At 38.6% G+C, this 26,521-nt stretch overlaps 1 protein-coding gene across 1 annotated transcript in view; it reads right to left on the bottom strand.

Moving 5' to 3' along the window:
• The window catches only part of NEK10 (NIMA related kinase 10), a 325,365-nt gene that overhangs the window by 12,204 nt on the left and 286,640 nt on the right, over nt 1-26,521 (bottom strand). The window contains exon 34 of the mRNA XM_028479673.2: nt 23,246-23,356. Coding sequence (XP_028335474.1) covers nt 23,246-23,356 — 111 coding nt within the window. The remainder of the gene's footprint in view (nt 1-23,245; nt 23,357-26,521) is intronic.

Below are 26,521 nucleotides of genomic sequence, written 5' to 3'. Positions count from 1 at the left end.
TATATTCATCAGTGATATTGGTCTGTAATTTTCTTTTTTTGTAGTATCTTTGTCTGGTTTTGGTGTCAGGGTGACAGTGGCCTAATAGAATGAGTTTGGGGGTGTTCCTTCCTCTGCAATTTTTTGGAAGAGTTTGAGAAGGATGGGTGTTAACTCTTCTCTAAATTTTGACCGAATTCACCTGTGAAGACTGTTCCTGGACTTTTGGTTGTTGGAAGATTTTTAATCACAGTTTCAATTTCATTACTTGTGATTGGTCTGTTCATATTTTCTATTTCTTCCTGGTTCAGTCTTGGAAGGTTATACCTTTCTAAGAATTTGTCCATTTCTTCCATTTTCATTTCTAATTTTATTGATTTGAGTCCTCTCCCTCTTTTTCTTGATGAGTCTGGCTAATGGTTTATCAATTTTGTTTATCTTCTCAAAGAACCAGCTTTTAGTTTTATTGATTTCTATTTCATTTATTTCTGCTCTGATCTTTGTGACCTCTTTCCTTCTACTAAGTTTGGGTTTTGTTTGTTCTTCTTTCTCTAGTTCCTTTAGGTGTAAAGTTAGGTTGTTTATTTGAGATGTTTGTTGTTTCTTGAGGTAGGCTTGTATTGCTATAAACTTCCCTCTTAGAACTGCTTTTGCTGCATCCCTTTGGTTTTGGATCATCGTGTTTTCTTTGCCATTTGTCTCTACGTATGTTTTGATTTCCTCTTTGATTTCTTCAGTGATCTCTTGGTTATTTAGTAATGTATTGTTTAGCCTCCATGTGTTTGTGTGTTTTACGTTTTATTCCCTGTAGTTGATTTCTAATCTCATAGTGTTGTCGTCAGAAAAGATGCTTGATATGATTTCAATTTTCTTAAATTTACTGAGGCTTGATTTTTGACCCAAGGTGTGATCTACCCTGGAGAATGTTCCACGTGTACTTGAGAAAAAAGTGTATTCTGTTTTTTTAATGGAATGTCCTATAAATATCAATTAAATCTATCTGGTCTATTGTGTAATTTAAAGCTTGTGTTTCCTTATTTATTTTCTGTTTGGATGATCTGAGCATTGGTGTAAGTGAGGTGTTAAAGTCCCCCACTATTATTGTGCTCCTGTTGATTTCCTCTTTTATAGCTGTTAGCAGTTGCCTTATGTATTGAGGTGTTCTGCTGTTGGGTGCATATATATTTATAATTGTTATATCTTCTTCTTGGATTGAGGCCTTGATCATTATGTAGTGTCCTTCCTTGTCTCTTGTAACATTCTTTATTTTAAAGTCTATTTTATCTGATATGAGTATTGCTACTCCAGCTTTCTTTTTATTTCCATTTGCATGAAATATCTTTTTCCACCCCCTCACTATCAGTCTGTATCTGTCCCTATGTCTGAAGTGTGTCTCCTGTAGACAGCATATATATGGGTCTTGTTATTGTACCCATTCAGTGAGTCTGTGTCTTTTGGTTGGCACCTGTAATCTGTTCACATTTAAGGTAATTATCAATATGTATGTTCATATTACCATTTTGTTAATTGTTTTGGGTTTGTTTTTGTAGGTCCTTTTCTCCTCTGTGTTTTCCACTTAGAGAATTTCCTTTAGCATTTGTTGTAGAGCTGGTTTGGTGGTGCTGAATTCTCTTAGCTTTTGCTTGTCTGTAAAGCTTTTGATTTCTCCATTGAATCTGAATGAGATCCTTGCCAGGTAGAGTAATCTTAGTTGTACGTTCTTCCCTTTCATCACTTTAAAATGTCATGCCACTCCCTTCTGGCTTGTAGAGTTTATGCTGAGAAATCAGCTGTTAACCTTACGGGAGTTCCCTTGTATGTTATTTGTCGTTTTTCCCTTGCTGCTTTCAATAATTTTTCTGTGTCTTTAATTTTTTTCCAATTTCATTACTATGTGTCTCAGCATGTTTCTCCCTGGGTTTATACTGTATGGGACTCTCTGCACTCTCTGGACTTGGGTGGCTATTTCTTTACCCATGTAAGGGAAGTTTTCGACTATAATCTCTTCAAAGATTTCCTCGGTTACTTTCTCTCTCTCTTCTCCTTCTGGGACCCGTATAATGCGAATGTTGTTGCATTTAATGTTGTACCAGAGGTCTCTTAGGCTGTCTTCATTTCTTTCCATTCTTTTTTTGTTTATTCTGTTCTGCAGCAGTGAATTCCACCATTTTGTCTTCCAGGTCACTTATCTGTTCTTCTGCCTCAGTTATTCTGCTATTGATTCCTTCTAGTGTAGTTTATTTCAGTTATTGTATTGTTCATCTCTGTTTCTTTGTTTTTTAATTCTTCTCGGTCTTTGTTAAACATTTCTAGCATCTTCTCGATCTTTGCCTCCATTCTTTTTCCGAGGTCCTGGATCATCTTCACTATAATTATTCTGAATTCTTTTTCTGTAAGGTTGCCTATCTCCACTTCATTTAGTTGTTTTTCTGGGTTTTTATTTTGTTCCTTCATTTGGTACATAGCCCTCTGCCTTTTCATCTTGTCTCTCTTTCTGTGAATGTGGGTTTTGTTCTACAGGCTGCAGGATTGTAGTTCTTCTTGCTTCTGCTGTCTGCCCTCTGCTGGATGAGGCTATCTAAGAGGCTTCAGCAAGTTTCCTGAGGGAGGGACTAGTGGTGGGTAGAGCTGGCTGTTGCTCTGGTGGGCAGAGCTCAGTAAAACTTTACTGAGAAGGGGATGCTTCTCTGCTGATGGGTGGGGCTGGGTTCCCTCCCTATTAGTTGTTTGGCCTGAGGCGACCCAGCACTGGAGCCTACCCGGGCTCTTTGGTGGGGCTAATGGCAGACTCTGGGAGGGCTCACGCCAAGGAGTACTTCCCAGAACTTCTGCCACCATTGTCCTTGTCCTCACGGTGAAACACAGCCACCTCCCACCTCTGCAGGAGACCCTCCAACACTAGAAGGTAGGTCTGTTCAGTCTCCTATGGGGTCACTGCTCCTTCCCCTGGGTCTCAATGTGCACACTACTCTGTGTGTGCCCTCCAAGAGTGGAGTCTCTGTTTCCTCCAGTCCTGTTGAAGTCCTGCAATCAAATCCTGCTAGCCTTCAAAGTCTGATTCTCTAGGAATTCCTCCTCCCATTGCAGAGCTCCCAGGTTGGGAAGCCTGATGTGGGCCTCAGAACCTTCACTCCAGTGGGTGGACTTTTGTGGTATAATTTTTCTCCAATTTGTGAGTCACCCACCCAGCAGATATGGGATTTGATTTTATTGTGATTGTGCCCCTCCTACCATATCATTGTGGCTTCGCCTTTGTCTTTGGATGTGGCATATCTTTTTTGGTGAGTTCTAGTGTCTACTTGTCGATGATTGTTTAGTAGTTAGTTGTGATTCCAGTGCTGTCTCAAGAGGGAGTGAGAACACATCCTTCTACTCTACCATCTTGAACTGCAGCTCCCTGGGAGTATTTTTTAAATCAACTATTGTGTGCCATGCACAGATCCAAACAATGAAAACAATCAATGGTGGCTAAATATTGTATTCTTGGAGCTTACTGCCTAATTAGGGAGAATTATGTCTGTGAAATATCCACTTGTGTATTTGCAAAATTGCAAATATGCTGAATACATTGAAGGCAATGCCTGTGGTTCTAAGAGGTAACAGACAGATTTAACTTATGGAAGCCTTTCCTGAGAAAATGATGCTTATGCTGAGAGCCAAAATAAATAGTAAGAGTGAATAAAGGATGGAGTGGGAAGAACATTACAGGCAGAGGAAAGAGCATGTGCAGACTTGGGATGAAGCAGCATGGTAGGTAGGCACTGTAGCCAGTGTGGAGACAACAAAGGGCAAGAGTGGTATGAGGTGAGGGTAGAGAGAGAGGCAGGGCTTGGACCAAACAGGACTGTGAACACCATTGGTGGGGATTTTGGCATTTTATACTAAGAGCCCCTTGGACAATGTTCTGTGGCATGTGAGTGTGTGTGTGTGTGTGTGTGTGTGTGTGTGTGTGTGTGTGTGTGAGACGTGATAAGATTTCTGTTTTGAAGAGATCACCCTGGAAGCAATATATGTAACAATTTGGGTGGGGCTGAGACCTCAGGGTGAACATAGGCTGATCATGAGGAGGCTCCGGCAAATAACGGAGGCCTAGGCGGTGGGACTCAGAGTTAGATGGTGAGGCAGGAAACTGGAAATAAGTGTTTAGGGACACTGGGAAAAGTCTGGCAAAATGAATTGGAGAACAAGGAGGTCAGCAAGAAGTGTGACACTAGTGCAAGAGAGGAGTGCTAAGAGCTTGGACTAGGTGGAAACCAAAAGGAAAGAACAGCTATGGAAGCCCAAATATTTCCACTTAATAACAATGAGAGCACCTATGCCATTGATTGAGTACTTACTACATTCTAGACACATTTGATATTCTATTTTGTTCTAACAACTACTTTGTAAGGTAGGCATTATCCCCATTTTACAGATGAGGAATATGAGAAGTAAAGTAATTTGCTCAAGGAGCATAGCTAGTAAGTGGCAGAACCAGGGCTAGAACCCAGGGCTATAACATCAAAGGCCAACCAAAACCACCTACACTATGAATATTACCCAGGTGTTAATGACTTAGGAGATGCAAGAGATAAAGTGGAACAGTTGAAAGTGACCACAAGGTTTAAAGACTGAGCAGAATGATAATGGATGCTTCCAATGATATTTGATGTGGACAAAGGAAGGAAGCAGGTGGTGAGTTCAATTCTGGACGTGCCAGATGACAAAGTAAATGTTCACCCAGTAGGTGGAAATATGGGTGATATAACAGAATCTTTCAGAGCAGTGGCCTCTCAGGCTGGCTGAAGCTCTGAGGTGGCTCAGCAGTCCCAGACCAGCACTGTGGGGCCCTCTCTTGGCTCATGAGCTAAGAGGTGTACCTCCCATATTTGGCATGTATGTTCTGTTTGGAAGAATGTGTAAGAAAATTCCTTCTGAACTAACATAAAAGGGCTCTTCTGGGGACTCCAATCGAGATGGTGGAATAAGAAGTGAATCTCACCTCCTCCCACAAATACATCAAAAATACATCTACATGTGGAACAACTCTCACAGAATACCTACTGAATGCTGACAGAAGGTCTCAGACAGCCAAAATTGCAAGAGAGATCACCACATAACCAAGTAGGACAAAAGAAAAAAATAAAGGAAGTGAGACAGGACCAGCATCCTTGGGAGGGAGCTGTGAAAGAGAAAAGGTTCCCTCACCCTGGGAAACCCCTTCACCAGTGGGGACATCACCCAGGACAGAAAGTGAGCTCCAGAAGCTCAGAGGAGAGAGTAGCAGCTGGCTTGAGGCAGGCAGAACAGCAAGAGACCAGCACAGATGGTCTGCACCACCTCCCTGCACTCCCCAGCCTGAGACATGCATCTGCTGCTGTGGGCAGGGGCTGGGTGCTGAATCTCGGGCTTCAGAACACAGACCCAGGGAGAGGACTGGGGCTGGCTGTGCAGGGACAACCTAAAGGGGCAGGACCATACTTTGGGCCACAACCAGGGGTATGTGGAGGAAGGAGCCCAGGTCTGCCATAGAAGTGAAGTGTTGTTAACAGGTGCAGGAAGGGAGGGAAAGGGCCCACCATAGCAGCTTCTTTCTCAGCATGCTCACAGCTGGTGCAGTGCTGCCTCTATGACTTCTGGGAACACACAAGCACCAACAGGCTGCCCACAATCGGAGGTGGGGCTGAAATCAGAGTTCATCCCCAGGAGTTGTGCAACTTAGGAAGCAGGGCTGAAATCTGAGCCCTCTCCCTGTGGCTGTGCAATCTGCAGATTTATGCCACCACCACCAGCTTTGTAAACTCAGTGCCTGCAGGACATCCAAGTGGACAATGGGTGCTCCCATGGCTGGGGCAAGTCCAGCATTAGCAGCTGTGGGCTTTGCAGGTGCATGCACAGGAGGCAGGGCCAGAGTCTGGGCTGCTTCCATAGCTCCCACAACGTGTCCAAGTGCATGACTACTGTGGTCCTGGTACCTGACTTCAGTGGATTGGTGCCTATGGATCTGCACTGGTGGATTTGTGAACACAGTGCCTGAGGGACACTGGGGCCAATTGCATTCCCACAGTTAAGGCATGGCCGAGGGCAGTTCCAACAACAGTATACTTTGTGAGCTCACACAACAGGTGACAGGCAACACCACCGAGCACACTCCTGGGTGGACAGCTCCTGCTGAAGAGCTCCTCTTCAGGAGCTCTCAGGAGTAGAAGAGGAGCTACTCAGTGGCTCCTCTACTAGTGTGAGGGCTTCAATCTTGCCTACCTCATGCTGCAGTCAGAAACGGATGGGGGCTTCTACTCCAATAACTAGAAAGTAGACCCTGTCCCTGAGAGGATTGTGATGACCACAGATCAAAGAGGAGGGCCCACTCATATCCAGTGCAGACTTTGGTCATCAAAACACCAGTCACACCCCCTATCAAAGGGATAACAGCCAGTATACACCAGGGAAAGATGCAGCAGGCATCCATACTAAAAGCAGCACTTGCACCAAAAATATTAAACCCATGCAGGCTACACAGGAACTCTCCCACATAAAACAGCTCTCCAAGACCACAGTAGATAACTCTTTCTCCTAAACTCATAGAGTCAGAGAAATACAAGTAAAATGAAGAAACAGATAAATCACTCCCAATTAAAAGACCAAGAGAATTCACCTGAAAGAACAAACAATGAAACAGATTTCTTCAGTCTAATAGACTCTGAGTTCAAAAAGGAGGTAATAAAAATACTGAAGGGATTAAGAAAGCCTATCAATAGAAATGCAGATTACTATAAAAAGGAACTAGAAACTATAAAGAGGAACCAAGAAAAATTATAAAACTCATTTGCTGAGATGAAAACTGAACTAAAGGCAATAAATGGCAAATTGAATAATGCAGAAGAACAAATAAGTGATCTGGAAGAGAGAATAATGGAAATCACCAAATCTGAACAGCAGAAAGAAAGACAAATGAAAACAAAATGAAAGCAATATACAAGACCTATGGAATAATATGAAGCATGGCAATCTACATATAATAAGGATCCCAGAAGGAGAGGATAGAAAAAAGGGGATAGAAAATATATGTGAAGAATAATGGCTGAAAACTTCCCAAACCTAAAGAAGGAAATGGACATCCAGGTATAGGAAGAGCAGAGGATCCCAAACAAGATGAACCCAAACAGACCTACACCAAGACATATTATAACTAAAATGGCAAAAGTTAAATAGAGGATTTTAAAGGCACCAAGAGAAAAACAAATAATTCATTACAAGGGAACCCCCAAAAGGCTATCAGCTGATTTCTCTACAGATGTTGCAAGCTAGGAGTGGCAAGATATATTCAAAGTCTTGAAAGGGAAAAACCTGCAACCTAGGATACTCTACCCAGCAAGATTATCATTTAGAAAAAAAGGAGGGATAAAGAATTTCTCAGACAAGCAAAAACTTAGAGAATACAGTGATACTAAACCTATCCTAAAAGAAATATTGAAACGTCTTCTCTAAATAGAAAAGAAGCACGAATCAATAGGAAAGAGAAAAATCACAATTGGAAAGTAAATCATTTAAATAAGCCAGTACACAGATTTTTTAAAACATCAAAAATTTTTGTGTTAGCATACGGTATTTGTTTTTCTCTTTCTGACTTACTTCACTCTGTATGACAGACTCTAGGTCCATCCACCTCACTACAAATAACTCAATTTCGCTTCCTTTTATGGCTGAGTAATATTTCATTGTATATATGTGCCACATCTTCTTTATCCATTCATCTGTCGATGGACACTTAGGTTGCTTCCATGTCCTGGCTATTGTAAATAGACCTGCAATGAACATTTTGGTACATGACTCTTTTTGCTAATACATATATATGGAATCTAAAAAAAAAAAAAGGTCATAAAGAACCTAGGGGCAAGATGGGAATAAAGACACAGACCTACTAGAGAATGGACTTGAGGATATGGGGAGGGGGAAGGGTAAGCTGGGAAAAAGTGAGAAAGTGGCATGGACATATATACACTACCAAACGTAAAATAGATAGCTAGTGGGAAGCAGCCGCATAGCACAGGGAGAACAGCTCAGTGCTTTGTGACCACCTAGACGGGTGGGATATGGAGGGTGGGAGGGAGGGAGACGCAAGAGGGAAGAGATATGGGGACATATGTATATGTATAACTGATTCACTTTGTTATAAAGCAGAAACTAACACACCATTGTAAAGCAATTATACTCCAATAAAGATGTTAAAAAAATTTTGTGTGTGTGAAAGCGAAGATAAGTACAATGAACAGCAAAAGGATAAACATGAAGGTGTAAAAGAGGATATCAAAATCATAAAATGTGGAGGGGGAGAGTAGGAAAAATGTACATTTTTTTAAGAATGTGTCTGAGTCTTTACCAGTCTAAAGCAAGTAGATATAGGAATGGGTTAGCATACTTGAAAAACAGGGTAACCACAAATGAAAAACATACAATAGATTCACCAAAAACCAAAAAGAAAGGAACTCAAGTAAATACAAAAGAAAACCATTAAACTACAAAAGAAAAAACAAAAAGAAAAGAAAAGGAACAAAGGAGAAGTACAAAATCACCTGGAAAACAAGGTGTAAAATGGCAATAAATGCATATCTATCAATAATTACCTTAAATGTCAATTGCCTAAATGCTGCAATCAAAAGACATAGAGTGGCAGATTTGATTAAAAAACCCAAGACCCTACTATATGCTGCCTACAAGAGATCCACTTTAGGGCAAAGGACACACATAGATTGAAAATGAGGGGACGGAAAAAGATATTTCATGCAAACGGAAATGACAAGAAAGTGGGGGTAGCAATACTCATATCAGACAAAATAGACTTTAAAGCAAAGGCCATAAAGAAAGATAAATCAGGACACTATATAATGATAAAAGGATCAATACAAGAAGAGGATATTACAGTTGTTAACATATATGCACCCAATATAGGATCACCCAAATACATAAAACAAATACTAACAGACAAAACTGGAGAGATTGACAGGAATACAATAACAGTAGGAGACTTTAACACCCAACTCACATCAATGGACAGATCTTCCAGACAGAAAATCAGTAAAGTAACAGAGATCCTAAATGATACAATAGAACAGTTAGACTTAATTGATATTTTCAGGACATTACATCCAAAATAACCAGAGTACAGAGTCTTTTCAAGTGCACATGAAACATTTCTCTAGGATTGACCACATACTAGGGCACAAAACAAGCCTCAACAAATTTAAGAGGATAGAAATTATTTCAAGCATCTTTTCTGACCACAATGGCATGGAACTAGAAATCGAGCACAAAAAGAGAAATGAGAAAAAATGATTACATGTAGACTAAACAAGAGGGTACCAAAAAACCAAAGGGTCAATGATCAAATCAAAGAGGAAATTTAAAAATACCTTGAGACAAATGACAATGAAAACACAACCATAAAAAATCTATGGGATACAGCAAAAGCTGTAGAGGGAAGTTCATAGCCATATAAGCCTTCCTCAAAAAACAAGAAAAATCTCAAATAAACAACCTAACCTACCACCTAAAAGAATTAGAAAAAGAAGAACAAACAAAACCTAAAGTTAGCAGAAGGAAGGAAATAATAATGATCAGAGAGGGAATAAATAGAGACTTAAAAAGTGTAGAAAAAAATCAGTAAAACAGAGAGCTGATTATTTGAAAGGGTAAACAAAATCAACAAACCTCTGGCCAGGCTCACCAAGAAGAAAAGAGAGAGGACCGAAATAAAGTAAGAAATGAAAGTGAGAAAGAACAATTGATACCACAGAAATACAAAAAAATAAGAGAATACTATGAACAACGATATGCCAACAAATTGGACAACCTAGAAGAAATGGACAAGTTTCTAGAAACATACAGCCACCAAAACTGAATTAAAAAGAAATAGATAATAAGAGACCAATCACTAGATGTGAAATAGAAAATGTAAAAAAAAAACACACAAAAAACACACACACAAAACCACCAACTCCCTGCAAACAAAAGTTCAGGCTTCACTGAGGAATTCTACTGAACATACAAAGAAGTTATACTGATCTTTTTCAAACTCTTCCAAAAGACTTAAGAGGAGGGAACACTCCCAAAGTCATTCTTTGAAGCCACCATCACCCTGATACCAAAACCAGATAAAGACTCTACTGAAAAAGAAAATTACAGGCCAATATCTTTGAAGAATATAGATGCAAAAATTCTCAACAAAATATTGGCAAACTGAATCCAACAACAAATTAAAAACTTCATACACCACGACTAAGTGGGTTTCACCCCAGGGTCATAAGGATGGTTCAAAACATGCAAATCAATCAGTGTGATACACCACATCAACAAAAGAAAAGACAAAAACCACACAGTCATCTCAATAGATGCAGAGAAAGCATTTGATAAAACTCAACATTCATTCATGATAAAAACTCTCACCAAAGTGGGTATAGAGTGAACATATCTCAACATCATAATAGCTATTTAGGACAAATCCACAGCAAATATAATACTCTGATGAAAAGCTGAAAGCCTTCCTGTTAAAATCTGGAACAAGACAAGGATGCTCTCTCTCATCATTTCTCTTCAACACAGTATTGGAAGTCCGAGTCACAGCAGTCAGACAAGAAAAAGAAATAAAAGGTATCTGGATCGTAAGGGGAGAGGTAAAATTGTCATTATATTCAGATGATATGATGCTATTTATATAAAACCCTAAAGACTCCACACAAAAACTACTAGAACTGGTAAATGAATTCAGCAAGGTAGCAGTATACAAGATTAACATAGAGAAATCTATTTCATTTCTTTACACTAACAATGAAATATCAGAAAGGGAAAGTAAAACAAACAATCCCTTTTAAAATAGCATAAAAAAAAAAACCCCAAGAAACCTAGGAATAAACCTGACCAAGGAGGTGAAAGTCTTGTACACTGAGAACTATAAAACATTAATAAAGGAAACTGAAGGTGATTCAAAGAAATGGAAAAATATCCCATGCTCTTGGACTGGAAGAATTAATATTGTTAAAATGGCCATACCCAAAACAATCTACAGATTTAATGCAATCCCTATCAAATTACCCGTGACATTTTTCACAGAACTAGAACAAATAATCCTGAAATTTATATGGAATCATAAAAGACCCAGAATTGCCAAAGCAATCCCAAGGAAAAAGAACAAAGTAGGAGACATAACCCTCCCAGACTTCAGACAATACTACAAGCCTACAGCAATCAAAACAGCACAGTACTGGCACAAAAACAGACATATGGATCAATAGAACAGAATATACAGCCCAGAAATAAACCCACATACCTACAGTCAATTAATCTTCGACAAAGGAGGTAAGAATATAAAATGGGAAAAAGACAGTCTCTTAGGCAAGTGGTGTTGGGAAACCTGCACAGCCACATGTGAATCAATGAAGTTAGAACACACCCTCCCACCATACACAAAAACAAACTCAAAATGGTTTAAAGACTTAAATATAAGACATGACACCATAAAACTCCTAGAAGAGAACATAGGCAAAACATTCTCTGACATAAATCATACCAACGTTTTCCTAGGTCAGTCTCTTAAGACAATAGAAATAAAAGTAAAAATTAAAATATAGGGCCTAATTAAACATATAAGCTTTTGCACAGCAAAGGAAACCATAAACAAAATGAAAAGACAATCTACAGACTGGGAGAAAATATTTGCAAACAATTCTACTGACAAGGGATTAATTTCCAAAATATACAAATAGCTCATACAACTCAGTAACAAAAAAAACTCAATCAAAAAATGGCAGAAGACCTAAATTGACATTTCTCCAAAGAAGACATACAGATGGCCATAAGACATATGAAAAGATGCTCAACATCACAACTTATTAGATAAATGCAAATCAAAACTACGATGAGGTACCGCCTCACATGGGTCAGAATGGCCATCATCAAAAAATCTACAAACAATAAATGCTGGAGAGGGTGTGGAGAAAGGGGAACCCTCCTACACTGTTGGTGGGAATGTAAATTGGTGCAGCCATTATGGAAAACAGTACGGAGGTTCCTCAAAAAACTAAAAATAGAGTTGCCATATGATCCAGCAACCCCTCCCCTGGGCATACATCCAGAGAAAACTATAATTTGAAAAGATACATGTACCCCAATATTCATAGCAACACTATTTACAATAGCCAAGACATGGAAGCAACCTAAGTGTTCATCGACAGATGAATGGATAAAGAACACGTGGTGTATAAATACAATGGAATACTACTCAGCTATAAAATAAGAATGAAATAATGCCATTTGAAGCAACATGGATGGACCTAGAGATTGTCATTTAAGTGAACTAAGTCAGAAAGACAAATCCATATGATATTACTTATATGTGGAATCAAAAATATGACATAAACAGACACACAGAGAACAGACTTGTGGTTGCCAAGGAGGAGAGGGGTGGGGGAGGGATGGATTGAGAGTTTGGAATTAGCAGATGCAAACTATCATGTATAGAATGGAGGAACAACAAGATCCTACTCTAGAGGACAGAGGACTGTATTCAGTATCCTAACATAAACCATAATGGAAAAGAATATACATATTCTTTATGCATATACATATATATGTATAAATGAATCACTTTGCTGTACACCAGAAACTAACACAACATTGTAAATCAACTATACTTCAAAAAAAAATAAATTTTTAAAAAAGGGCTCTTCTGCTCTGAATAAACATCTACAGTTCTAAGGAGCAAATAATTGTATGCACTTTTGAACTAAACAAGTCAAATAAATATTACAGAGAAAAGATTATATCACTATATACTACCTCTCCCCCCAAGAAACCACTAATTTTGAGCAAATATTGAACAATTTCAGCACTTTATTGGTCAATTGAGTATATAGTACTTTTTAGGCAAAAACTAAATAGAAGAAAATAAAATTTGTAGGATAAACTACAAATGTAATCCTCATTAAATCCCCCAAATTGTGTTTTCGTTTCCATGTCATAAAATAAGGCTATCTTTGCTGTAGAACAACTACATAAATGATTTGGAACCTAATCAACTGAGATAGAACTCTGAAGGAAATTAAGCCAAAATAAATGAAATTAGGTGCCAGAAATGAGAAATGTTTCAACATGTTTTATCACACTTCACTCGTCAGTCCTCTGATCTTTTTTTTTTTAGATTTTTCTTGTCCTCTTTGACTGAATTACATAACATGTAAGTCATAAAATATTGCCTTATTTTTCATTTTTTCTAACCTACAGCTCCTTTCTATTAGTTTTTATTAGACTTTATAGACCACTTTGTTAATAGAAATGTCCAGTATTTACACTCACTATTTTCTTATGCTTAAATCTTAGAGGCTGATCAGATGCAGATTCAAGTGTTTAGCATGTACATTTCACAGATGTGCTGTGCACATCCATCAGGAGACATGTACTGTCCACTTGTTCCTCTTTTTGTGATGTCAGCAGCCAGTAGTGATCATGTCAGATCCATTATTTCATTCAGGGGCTGCAAAATGACAATATTTTTTATTCCTTCAGTACTTATTAGCTGAAGTACTTCTGTAATGAGAAACTTTCCCCTCATCAATTTAGTTACCCTGAGATAGAATTCATAAGGGAAAGGCAGAATAAATTTTTGATTCTTTCCTTTTGTAAACAATTTTCAAAATAATGAGTTGGTCACTTAGCATCTTCCAAAGGTAACCAATGAGGGATTTTTTTTTCTTTCTTTCTTTCTTTTTTTTTTTTTTTACTATTGTGAACTCTTGGATTTAAACATTAGTTAATGCTTTCAATCAATTTTGGTTATTATTCTTATTGACGCTTTAATTATCCAATAGATAGTCTGTGAGAGCCTCTTTGTTGGCTCCTGAGTCCTTCTGACACATGCTCAGTAGTCCTTGACAGCATCCTCGTCATGTATTCTGTTATGTCAAGATATTCCAGCTTAGTCTCGTTCAGTTCTTGCTCAAGAGCTGCAATGGGCTATATTTCCAAAGCCATGGGTGCAAAGGGAGCACACAGCTGCTTGCTTCGTTTCTATATCATTTTAGTGAAATTTAGGAAATATGTGTCTTTTTAAAAAGATAAGATCTATCACGAATTCGTACTGATTCATATTGATACTTCTAATTTGAATTAGTATTTTCTACTTTGTTTCTGTTTATCCTTTCTCCCATGCTGAAAACCCTAGTTCTCAAAGACACCTATACAACTGCATAGATGTTATGTTCACCCTGCAATTCTAGCCAAGGTTGAGCAGCCTGGACTGAAGACACCTCAGGTGAGTCATAAATAAAGAGGCTCATTTCTTGGAAAAGGGCTCTTCCATGTTTTGACTCTTCTGTCCATCCTGCTGGGCCTCAGGCCACTCATAAGTAAGTTGCAATCATCTCATAATGACTCCTTCAAACTGCAGACATAGAGTCCCCAGATTTTAGGAGAAGCTTCAGAGGGGAGGGTGGAAATCACATGCACTTTATGTGTTGTCACCACTTCTTCCACGGCCATGGTGTGGGGTGACCATGTCATTCAAAGGCTAATGGGCTACTCCTCTATGATTGTACAGGGGATGAAAAGGCCATTTCTGAAAAAAATTGTCACTAACTAAAGATTACACCAGAAAGGGGGAAAAACAGGTCACAAACTGTTCTCATTTAGTTTTAGACTGGGTGCAGGAGAGCTTTTTTTTTCATGGAGAAATATATAAATATATTTATCAATACTTATATATCAATAAAGAATAAAACCAATATAGGATATGTTATATAGAATATGTCTCTCAATCTAGAATTTATTCTATATTCAACAATTATTCATTAAGCATCTACCAGGCACGGTGTACGACTCTGGGGAATCAAAGATGAACAAGATAAACTCACTACCCTTAGGTAAACAGACATGTGAGCTAAATAGCTTTTGAATGAAAAGCTATTTAAAACACAATGATATGAGTGAAAAAGTGATTGAAGCATAGAGGGGGAGATTAATTCTGGACAAGGAAAATTAAGAAAATTGTTAATGGAGGAGCTGGTTAATATCCCAGGCTTCCAATTTCTTTAGCTCATAGGAGGCGAGGCCTGCCCCCGATTATAGGGTACATTTGATAAGGGTATGAACCACCACAGGCTTATAATATCAGATGAGGAGACCATAGCATTGTTCATAGGATAATTTAATCTGCATCTTAACCCAGTTGAAAGGAGGATGAATCTATGCCCCCTTCGGTCTCCTCATGCCTCAGACTAAGAATGGAGATGAGATGCTCCTGTGAGAGATGCCGCCACATCAGAGGAAGCACACAAGGTTGGGAGTGGGTGGCACAGCTAAACAAAAGGAGGAAAAGAAAGACACCAAGGAAGGAGGCCAAACTGAAAACCTAAGTCACAAAAGAGACGATGATTTGCGCTAAGGACAGGCACTGCTGGAAACATGGAGCAGGGACAGGTCACAGCCCCCTTCGCACCTCAGTTTGCAGCAGGCGCCTTCCTCTCATAAAGCTAGGATTTCTGTTAAAATAAATGTGTGTACAAACTGGATTATTCTGAATATCATTTTAATAAGAATATAAAACTTAACATGTAACGTTTTCACGGGAGACTTGAGCTTCTGTCTTTAAAATCTATTTATTGGTATTCATGATGCAATATGTGAATATCCTACAATAAATATCTGAAGTCTCCTCCACTTCTGTTTTGATCTCCCCTAGCTTTGTTTCTCGGCCTTATTTGCCAAGACAACCCATAAAATCTCTAATCTCTGATGAGGTAGGGTTTATGTTTTGTTTACCTGCAGCTATGTGTTTTTTTTTTCCCCATCTCCTGTTTGTGTATGTGCAGACACCACTGATGTAAGGCAAAAAAGCAAAAACATACTGTTTGCATTTCTTATCAAAGAGCCTATATGACCGTTAGCGTAACTGATGCTACCTTGGGCCCATACAGCTCCTCCTGTCCTCCCGCTGACCCTATCCAGGACTGTACCACACAATAAATCACTTCTCTGTCATTAGGAGCTTTGTAGTTAAGAGACATTGTTTAATAATCATTAGGGCCAGGTGGCCTCCATGCTCTGTTAGACCCTAAACAATGATGAAGACATTTACTGATGTATTCCCAGCACCCACGAGACATTTACCCATTCATAAAACTTGACTTAGGAAGGCACGTCCTATTTCCGATCAGCCCCCCAACTCCTTGGTTAACTATAAAACTGTCCCAATGTCCCCTCAGAGGTGTGGAATGCAGCTGCAAATACTTCTGGGTCATTGTCCACCTGATCCAGATCCCACCCTGTACCTTATCCTGTAATAAACTGGTCCATTGATTACATGGAGCTGCCTGCCTCGATTTTCTGTCTTATGATGGCTTTTCAGTTCAGTGGGCACTTTTGGTTTCCTCTGTCCTCCAACATTGCCCGAATTATGAGTTAATTTATACAACAGATTGGATACAGTAAAAGAAAAAGAAACCTTAAAGAAAAAGTTCATTGGCAGCATGCCTGTGCCAAAGTTTAAGTATATGCTGAAGCTTTTTAAAAAAATATACAAAATTGGAGCGGGATCAAGCATCTTTACACAACTGGGCCCAAGCTGTTTGGGCCTTGTGTCTTTCTGGGACAGGAGAATGGGAGGCTGTGACTACCTCAAAGGCCTGTATCAAAATGGCTAATAACCAGGTCAAACGGATTTCCTATTGTCAAGTTGTGTTAACCAGAAATAAACAATATTCTTTCTGTCTGGTTGATTTAACCTCTTTGTGATTTAGTTTCCTTATGTAAGAATAGAACTATTTACCAGCACCCAAAGTCTAGGAGACCATAGAATGTTGAAGACGAAAAGAACCTTAGAAATTGTTCATTCCACACTCATAGGTGATAAAAATCATGGCCTCAGATGGTTAAGTGACTTGTTCAGAGTTGCAAAGCTCAATTTAGGGGCTCATTGAAGAATATTCTAACAAAGGTTGGAATAGAATTATCTAAAAAAGACATATATACTTATTTAAATTAAAGATATTTAATAACATTTCTTCTTAGGAAAACATGCAATAATACTGAAAGAACTTTCTATTAGTCTTCTTAGAACAATGGCTTCAGAAATAAAGGTGAGAAAATTAGAGGCAAAGACATATCCTCGATTTAGTATCTTAAGCAGTGCTATGGTCTTAATGTTTGTGTCCCCCAAAATTTGTATATTGAAACTAACCTCCAAGGTGGGACCTTTGAGAGGTAATTAGGCCATAAGGATAAAGCCCTTATATAAGTGTTCTAATAAAAAGTACCCTTATAAAAGAGGCCTGGAAGAGCTCCCTTGCCTCCTCTGCCATGTAAGGATACAGCAAGAAGTCGGCAGTCTGAAACCTGGAAGAGGGTCCTTACCAGACCCGACCATGGTGGTACCCCAATCTTGAACTTCCAGCTTCCAGAGCCATAAGCAATAAATTCTTGCTGTTTATAAACTCCGCACTTTATGGTATTTTTACTATAGCAGCCCAAATGGACTAAGACAAACATTGATAATACCCTTAAGTAGAGGGCAGAGCTTTAAATAGAGGATACAAGCACAGGAGGTATAAAATTTAATTCTCATGATTTTTTTTGGTAGTCAAAGAAGAATTCCTGGGCTTCCCTGGTGGCGCAGTGGTTGAGAGTCTGCCTGCTGATGCAGGGGACATGGGTTCATGTCCCGGTCCGAGAGGATCCCACATGACGCGGAGCGGCTAGGCCCGTGAGCCATGGCCGCTGAGCCTTTGCATGCGGAGCCTGTGCTCCGCAACGGGAGAGGCCACAACAGTGAAGAGGCCCGCGTACCGAAAAAAAAAAAAAAAAAAAAGAATGTAGAATACTATACCTTTTTAATTTCAGATTTCAAATTACAAGGGTTACTCTGCTGGCTGAAGAGGGATTTCTTGAATCTCTCTATAACCCTTCTTTTCAAATTGTGGTGCAAAGATGGAGGAAGCTGCATAAAATGAGAAAATCATTATAAGCACATTGTTAACTATGCATAGCTGACTCCAAGGAAGCATTTGTGAGGGTAGCAATATTCACTCAACAGGACTAAATAAGAATTTAAATTTTACTCCAAATAGCATGACTTAATGTTACAATTTTTCATTCTACAATCCAGAAGAAACACATTACTCTGTTCTCTTTAAAAAGGCTACTTCTAATTATGTTACTGTTCTTTCATTTTATTTATATTAGTTTTTCATAGAATGACTAAATTATATATTGGTTGCGTGTATAAATTGAATTTTGTAAACAGCAGACTTACAAGGAAAGATGCATTCTATGAATGCTTAAGTGCTTGTATCATGCCCAGAACCATGCTGAACACTCTCATCATGGTCCTTGTCCTGAAGGATCTGACACTTTGGACCAGGAAGCACACACCTGCATTAGTACAGAGTCAGAGGCCTGTTTCTGAATATACAGCTGGAGAGAGATCAGATTGGAGGGACCAATCTTATCAAGAAGAAAGAGAGAAATGAATTTGTATACATTAGGGCTCAGCAGGATGAGTTAGATTTAATAAGTAAATAGTAGGAAGCCAGTGGTTTGAGTGGAGAAGGTAAGGGAAAGTACCTCAAGACACATTTTTGGTCTTGATAATTCCCTACTGTTACCCACCAGAAGTTGCCACTACCCTAAGTCAAACACCAAAGGGCAGTGTTGGCCCAGGACCTTCTAGTTGATGCCCAGCATGATTCTACCTGTCAAGGGGAAAGGTAGCAGGCCTTTCTGACATACCTCACTGTCTTCTACAGCACCGGTGCGTCCTTCAAAAGTGACTTACCCCGGTTGTGGCAGCCATCAGTATCACATTAATTCAGATACTCTTAAAACCTTGCTATTCATTTAACTTGATAAGCCTCTAGTTAACTTAGAATTGCTTTTACTATTCCTGATGGTTTGAATTAATCCTCACAAAAACTTTCTTGCATAAGTTAATATTCAGTCAACTTAAGATTCATATACAGGGCAGTATTAGAAAGCTATTGTATCTTATCAGAATAATTATCACAAGCGACAGCACCCTGTCTTTAAAGTTTTCATGGAAGAATTAAAAATTTTGCACAGAATGATGACTCACACATAATTTAAAACTGCAGATGATATAAGTATAATTATATATATATAAGAATTATAATACTAAGAATAAAATTACTAATACCTATGACTTGTATGTGCCAGGCAGTATGGTTACTCTTTCACGTGCATTAGCTCACTTTTTTCTCGACAATAAACTTATAAACCAGGTACTATCATATAGGTGAGGAAATCAGACCTTATATAACACCCAAGATACTTTCTGAGGTAGTGAGTCTGCCAGCACAACTATTGTTCGAGAGCAAATACCATCACCACTAGCATTACACTAGTACAGCACTTTATAAACATTTCACATACTTTATTTCCTTTATCACAATAGTTCCATAAGCCACCTGAATTTTACTGATGAAGAAACTGATTCTAGAAAAGGTAATGATTCCTTCAATGTCAAAAGTCTAAAAGTGTGGTTTTTGTTTCTTTTTATCATACAAAATAAAGTAACAGCAGAAAAAAAAAAGAAATCTTATACATTTATATTGTAGGTTTTCTCAAACATAATATATGGATTCTTTCTAAAGAACTACTATCTCCAAAAATACATTGGCAGACCATCAGTAGCCCACAGGGCCCCCTTTGATAGTGACTCAAACAATATATTTTCAACAGAAAAAAAGTTATTTTGAAATATTACTATTTAAGAGGAGATTGCTATATGCTGATTTTTAAAGCATTCATTTAACATAACAATCAAATCTTAACTATAGAGTTAAATCCAAAGCTTACGTTGGCTGCACAGGTTCTACCTAAGCAATAACACATAAAGACTCCTACTAAAAGATAATGTATATACTTTAGTCACATTGTATGCTAAGAGATGGATTTTGTTTCCAGCAATGGAAATGAACCACTGATTTCATTCTCACCTTACTGGTCTTAAGATTCCCATCTTATTATTTTTTTAACATCTTTATTGGAGTAAAATTGCTTTACAATGGTGTGTTAGATTCTGCTTTATAACAAAGTGAATCAGTTATACATATACATATGTTCCCATATTTCTTCCCTCCTGCATCTCCCTCCCTCCCACCCTCCCTCTCTCACTTCTCTAGGCAGTCACAAACCACCTAGCTGATCTCCCTGTGCTACGCGGCTGCTTCCCACAAGCTATCCACGTTATGCTTGGTAGCGTATATATGTCCATGCAACTCTCTCACCTCGTCACAGCCTCCCCCTCCCCCTCCCCATATCCTCAAGTCCATGCTCTAGTAGGTCTGTGTTTTATTCCCGTCTTACCCCTAGGTCCTTCATGAACTTTTTTTTTCTTAGATTCCATACATATGTGTAAGCATACGGTATTTGTTTTTCTATTTCTGACTTACTTTGCTCTGTATGACAGACTCTAGGTCCATCAACCTCACCACAAATAACTCAATTTCGTTTCTTTTTACGTCTGAGTAATATTCCATTGTATATATATGCCACATCTTCTTCTGAGCATTCTTTCATGTGTTTGTTGGCAATCTGTATATCTTCTTTGGAGAAATGTCTATTCAGGTTTTCTGCCCATTTTTGGATTGGGTTGTTTGTTTTTTGTTATTGAGCTGCATGAGCTGCTTGTAAATTTTGGAGATTAATCCTTTGTCAGTTGCTCATCAGAGGAAGCACACAAGGTTGGGAGTGGGTGGCACAGCTAAACAAAAGGAGGAAAAGAAAGACACCAAGGAAGGAGGCCAAACTGAAAACCTAAGTCACAAAAGAGACGATGATTTGCGCTAAGGACAGGCACTGCTGGAAACATGGAGCAGGGACAGGTCACAGCCCCCTTCGCACCTCAGTTTGCAGCAGGCGCCTTCCTCTCATAAAGCTAGGATTTCTGTTAAAATAAATGTGTGTACAAACTGGATTATTCTGAATATCATTTTAATAAGAATATAAAACTTAACATGTAACGTTTTCACGGGAGACTTGAGCTTCTGTCTTTAAAATCTATTTATTGGTATTCATGATGCAATATGTGAATATCCTACAATAAATATCTGAAGTCTCCTCCACTTCTGTTTTGATCTCCCCTAGCTTTGTTTCTCGGCCTTATTTGCCAAGACAACCCATAAAATCTCTAATCTCTGATGAGGTAGGGTTTATGTTTTGTTTACCTGCAGCTATGTGTTTTTTTTTTCCCCATCTCCTGTTTGTGTATGTGCAGACACCACTGATGTAAGGCAAAAAAGCAAAAACATACTGTTTGCATTTCTTATCAAAGAGCCTATATGACCGTTAGCGTAACTGATGCTACCTTGGGCCCATACAGCTCCTCCTGTCCTCCCGCTGACCCTATCCAGGACTGTACCACACAATAAATCACTTCTCTGTCATTAGGAGCTTTGTAGTTAAGAGACATTGTTTAATAATCATTAGGGCCAGGTGGCCTCCATGCTCTGTTAGACCCTAAACAATGATGAAGACATTTACTGATGTATTCCCAGCACCCACGAGACATTTACCCATTCATAAAACTTGACTTAGGAAGGCACGTCCTATTTCCGATCAGCCCCCCAACTCCTTGGTTAACTATAAAACTGTCCCAATGTCCCCTCAGAGGTGTGGAATGCAGCTGCAAATACTTCTGGGTCATTGTCCACCTGATCCAGATCCCACCCTGTACCTTATCCTGTAATAAACTGGTCCATTGATTACATGGAGCTGCCTGCCTCGATTTTCTGTCTTATGATGGCTTTTCAGTTCAGTGGGCACTTTTGGTTTCCTCTGTCCTCCAACATTGCCCGAATTATGAGTTAATTTATACAACAGATTGGATACAGTAAAAGAAAAAGAAACCTTAAAGAAAAAGTTCATTGGCAGCATGCCTGTGCCAAAGTTTAAGTATATGCTGAAGCTTTTTAAAAAAATATACAAAATTGGAGCGGGATCAAGCATCTTTACACAACTGGGCCCAAGCTGTTTGGGCCTTGTGTCTTTCTGGGACAGGAGAATGGGAGGCTGTGACTACCTCAAAGGCCTGTATCAAAATGGCTAATAACCAGGTCAAACGGATTTCCTATTGTCAAGATGTGTTAACCAGAAATAAACAATATTCTTTCTGTCTGGTTGATTTAACCTCTTTGTGATTTAGTTTCCTTATGTAAGAATAGAACTATTTACCAGCACCCAAAGTCTAGGAGACCATAGAATGTTGAAGACGAAAAGAACCTTAGAAATTGTTCATTCCACACTCATAGGTGATAAAAATCATGGCCTCAGATGGTTAAGTGACTTGTTCAGAGTTGCAAAGCTCAATTTAGGGGCTCATTGAAGAATATTCTAACAAAGGTTGGAATAGAATTATCTAAAAAAGACATATATACTTATTTAAATTAAAGATATTTAATAACATTTCTTCTTAGGAAAACATGCAATAATACTGAAAGAACTTTCTATTAGTCTTCTTAGAACAATGGCTTCAGAAATAAAGGTGAGAAAATTAGAGGCAAAGACATATCCTCGATTTAGTATCTTAAGCAGTGCTATGGTCTTAATGTTTGTGTCCCCCAAAATTTGTATATTGAAACTAACCTCCAAGGTGGGACCTTTGAGAGGTAATTAGGCCATAAGGATAAAGCCCTTATATAAGTGTTCTAATAAAAAGTACCCTTATAAAAGAGGCCTGGAAGAGCTCCCTTGCCTCCTCTGCCATGTAAGGATACAGCAAGAAGTCGGCAGTCTGAAACCTGGAAGAGGGTCCTTACCAGACCCGACCATGGTGGTACCCCAATCTTGAACTTCCAGCTTCCAGAGCCATAAGCAATAAATTCTTGCTGTTTATAAACTCCGCACTTTATGGTATTTTTACTATAGCAGCCCAAATGGACTAAGACAAACATTGATAATACCCTTAAGTAGAGGGCAGAGCTTTAAATAGAGGATACAAGCACAGGAGGTATAAAATTTAATTCTCATGATTTTTTTTGGTAGTCAAAGAAGAATTCCTGGGCTTCCCTGGTGGCGCAGTGGTTGAGAGTCTGCCTGCTGATGCAGGGGACATGGGTTCATGTCCCGGTCCGAGAGGATCCCACATGACGCGGAGCGGCTAGGCCCGTGAGCCATGGCCGCTGAGCCTTTGCATGCGGAGCCTGTGCTCCGCAACGGGAGAGGCCACAACAGTGAAGAGGCCCGCGTACCGAAAAAAAAAAAAAAAAAAGAATGTAGAATACTATACCTTTTTAATTTCAGATTTCAAATTACAAGGGTTACTCTGCTGGCTGAAGAGGGATTTCTTGAATCTCTCTATAACCCTTCTTTTCAAATTGTGGTGCAAAGATGGAGGAAGCTGCATAAAATGAGAAAATCATTATAAGCACATTGTTAACTATGCATAGCTGACTCCAAGGAAGCATTTGTGAGGGTAGCAATATTCACTCAACAGGACTAAATAAGAATTTAAATTTTACTCCAAATAGCATGACTTAATGTTACAATTTTTCATTCTACAATCCAGAAGAAACACATTACTCTGTTCTCTTTAAAAAGGCTACTTCTAATTATGTTACTGTTCTTTCATTTTATTTATATTAGTTTTTTCATAGAATGACTAAATTATATATTGGTTGCGTGTATAAATTGAATTTTGTAAACAGCAGACTTACAAGGAAAGATGCATTCTATGAATGCTTAAGTGCTTGTATCATGCCCAGAACCATGCTGAACACTCTCATCATGGTCCTTGTCCTGAAGGATCTGACACTTTGGACCAGGAAGCACACATCTGCATTAGTACAGAGTCAGAGGCCTGTTTCTGAATATACAGCTGGAGAGAGATCAGATTGGAGGGACCAATCTTATCAAGAAGAAAGAGAGAAATGAATTTGTATACATTAGGGCTCAGCAGGATGAGTTAGATTTAATAAGTAAATAGTAGGAAGCCAGTGGTTTGAGTGGAGAAGGTAAGGGAAAGTACCTCAAGACACATTTTTGGTCTTGATAATTCCCTACTGTTACCCACCAGAAGTTGCCACTACCCTAAGTCAAACACCAAAGGGCAGTGTTGGCCCAGGACCTTCTAGTTGATGCCCAGCATGATTCTACCTGTCAAGGGGAAAGGTAGCAGGCCTTTCTGACATACCTCACTGTCTTCTACAGCACCGGTGCGTCCTTCAAAAGTGACTTACCCCGGTTGTGGCAGCCATCAGTATCACATTAATTCAGATACTCTTAAAACCTTGCTATTCATTTAACTTGATAAGCCTCTAGTTAACTTAGAATTGCTTTTACTATTCCTGATGGTTTGAATTAATCCTCACAAAAACTTTCTTGCATAAGTTAATATTCAGTCAACTTAAGATTCATATACAGGGCAGTATTAGAAAGCTATTGTATCTTATCAGAATAATTATCACAAGCGACAGCACCCTGTCTTTAAAGTTTTCATGGAAGAATTAAAAATTTTGCACAGAATGATGACTCACACATAATTTAAAACTGCAGATGATATAAGTATAATTATATATATATAAGAATTATAATACTAAGAATAAAATTACTAATACCTATGACTTGTATGTGCCAGGCAGTATGGTTACTCTTTCACGTGCATTAGCTCACTTTTTTCTCGACAATAAACTTATAAACCAGGTACTATCATATAGGTGAGGAAATCAGACCTTATATAACACCCAAGATACTTTCTGAGGTAGTGAGTCTGCCAGCACAACTATTGTTCGAGAGCAAATACCATCACCACTAGCATTACACTAGTACAGCACTTTATAAACATTTCACATACTTTATTTCCTTTATCACAATAGTTCCATAAGCCACCTGAATTTTACTGATGAAGAAACTGATTCTAGAAAAGGTAATGATTCCTTCAATGTCAAAAGTCTAAAAGTGTGGTTTTTGTTTCTTTTTATCATACAAAATAAAGTAACAGCAGAAAAAAAAAAGAAATCTTATACATTTATATTGTAGGTTTTCTCAAACATAATATATGGATTCTTTCTAAAGAACTACTATCTCCAAAAATACATTGGCAGACCATCAGTAGCCCACAGGGCCCCCTTTGATAGTGACTCAAACAATATATTTTCAACAGAAAAAAAGTTATTTTGAAATATTACTATTTAAGAGGAGATTGCTATATGCTGATTTTTAAAGCATTCATTTAACATAACAATCAAATCTTAACTATAGAGTTAAATCCAAAGCTTACGTTGGCTGCACAGGTTCTACCTAAGCAATAACACATAAAGACTCCTACTAAAAGATAATGTATATACTTTAGTCACATTGTATGCTAAGAGATGGATTTTGTTTCCAGCAATGGAAATGAACCACTGATTTCATTCTCACCTTACTGGTCTTAAGATTCCCATCTTATTATTTTTTTAACATCTTTATTGGAGTAAAATTGCTTTACAATGGTGTGTTAGATTCTGCTTTATAACAAAGTGAATCAGTTATACATATACATATGTTCCCATATTTCTTCCCTCCTGCATCTCCCTCCCTCCCACCCTCCCTCTCTCACTTCTCTAGGCAGTCACAAACCACCTAGCTGATCTCCCTGTGCTACGCGGCTGCTTCCCACAAGCTATCCACGTTATGCTTGGTAGCGTATATATGTCCATGCAACTCTCTCACCTCGTCACAGCCTCCCCCTCCCCCTCCCCATATCCTCAAGTCCATGCTCTAGTAGGTCTGTGTTTTATTCCCGTCTTACCCCTAGGTCCTTCATGAACTTTTTTTTTCTTAGATTCCATACATATGTGTAAGCATACGGTATTTGTTTTTCTATTTCTGACTTACTTTGCTCTGTATGACAGACTCTAGGTCCATCAACCTCACCACAAATAACTCAATTTCGTTTCTTTTTACGTCTGAGTAATATTCCATTGTATATATATGCCACATCTTCTTCTGAGCATTCTTTCATGTGTTTGTTGGCAATCTGTATATCTTCTTTGGAGAAATGTCTATTCAGGTTTTCTGCCCATTTTTGGATTGGGTTGTTTGTTTTTTGTTATTGAGCTGCATGAGCTGCTTGTAAATTTTGGAGATTAATCCTTTGTCAGTTGCTTCATTTGCAAATATTTTATCCCATTCTGAGGGTTGTCTTTTGGTCTTGTTTATGGTTTCCTTCACTGTGAAAAATCTTTTAAGTTTCAGTAGGTCCCATTTGTGTTTTTATTTCCATTTATCTAGGAGGTGGGTCATGCTGTGATTTATGTCATAGAGTGTTCTGTGTATGCTTTCCTCTAAGAGCTTGATAGTGTCTGGCCTTACATTTAGGTCTTTAACCCATTTTGAGTTTATTTTTGTGTGTGGTGTTAGGGAGTGTTCTAATTTCATACTTTTACATGTAGCTGTCCAGTTTTCCCAGCACCACTTATTGAAGAGGCTGTCTTTTCTCCACTGTATATCCTTCCCTCCTTTATCAAAGAAAAGGTGACCATATGTGTGTGGGTTTATCTCTGGGCTTTCTATCCTGTTCCACTGA

Source organism: Physeter macrocephalus, chromosome 18 (assembly GCF_002837175.3).
Source record: "Physeter macrocephalus isolate SW-GA chromosome 18, ASM283717v5, whole genome shotgun sequence".
Taxonomy (NCBI): Eukaryota; Metazoa; Chordata; class Mammalia; order Artiodactyla; family Physeteridae; genus Physeter; species Physeter macrocephalus.
This window is presented reverse-complemented; position numbering and strand designations above follow the sequence as displayed.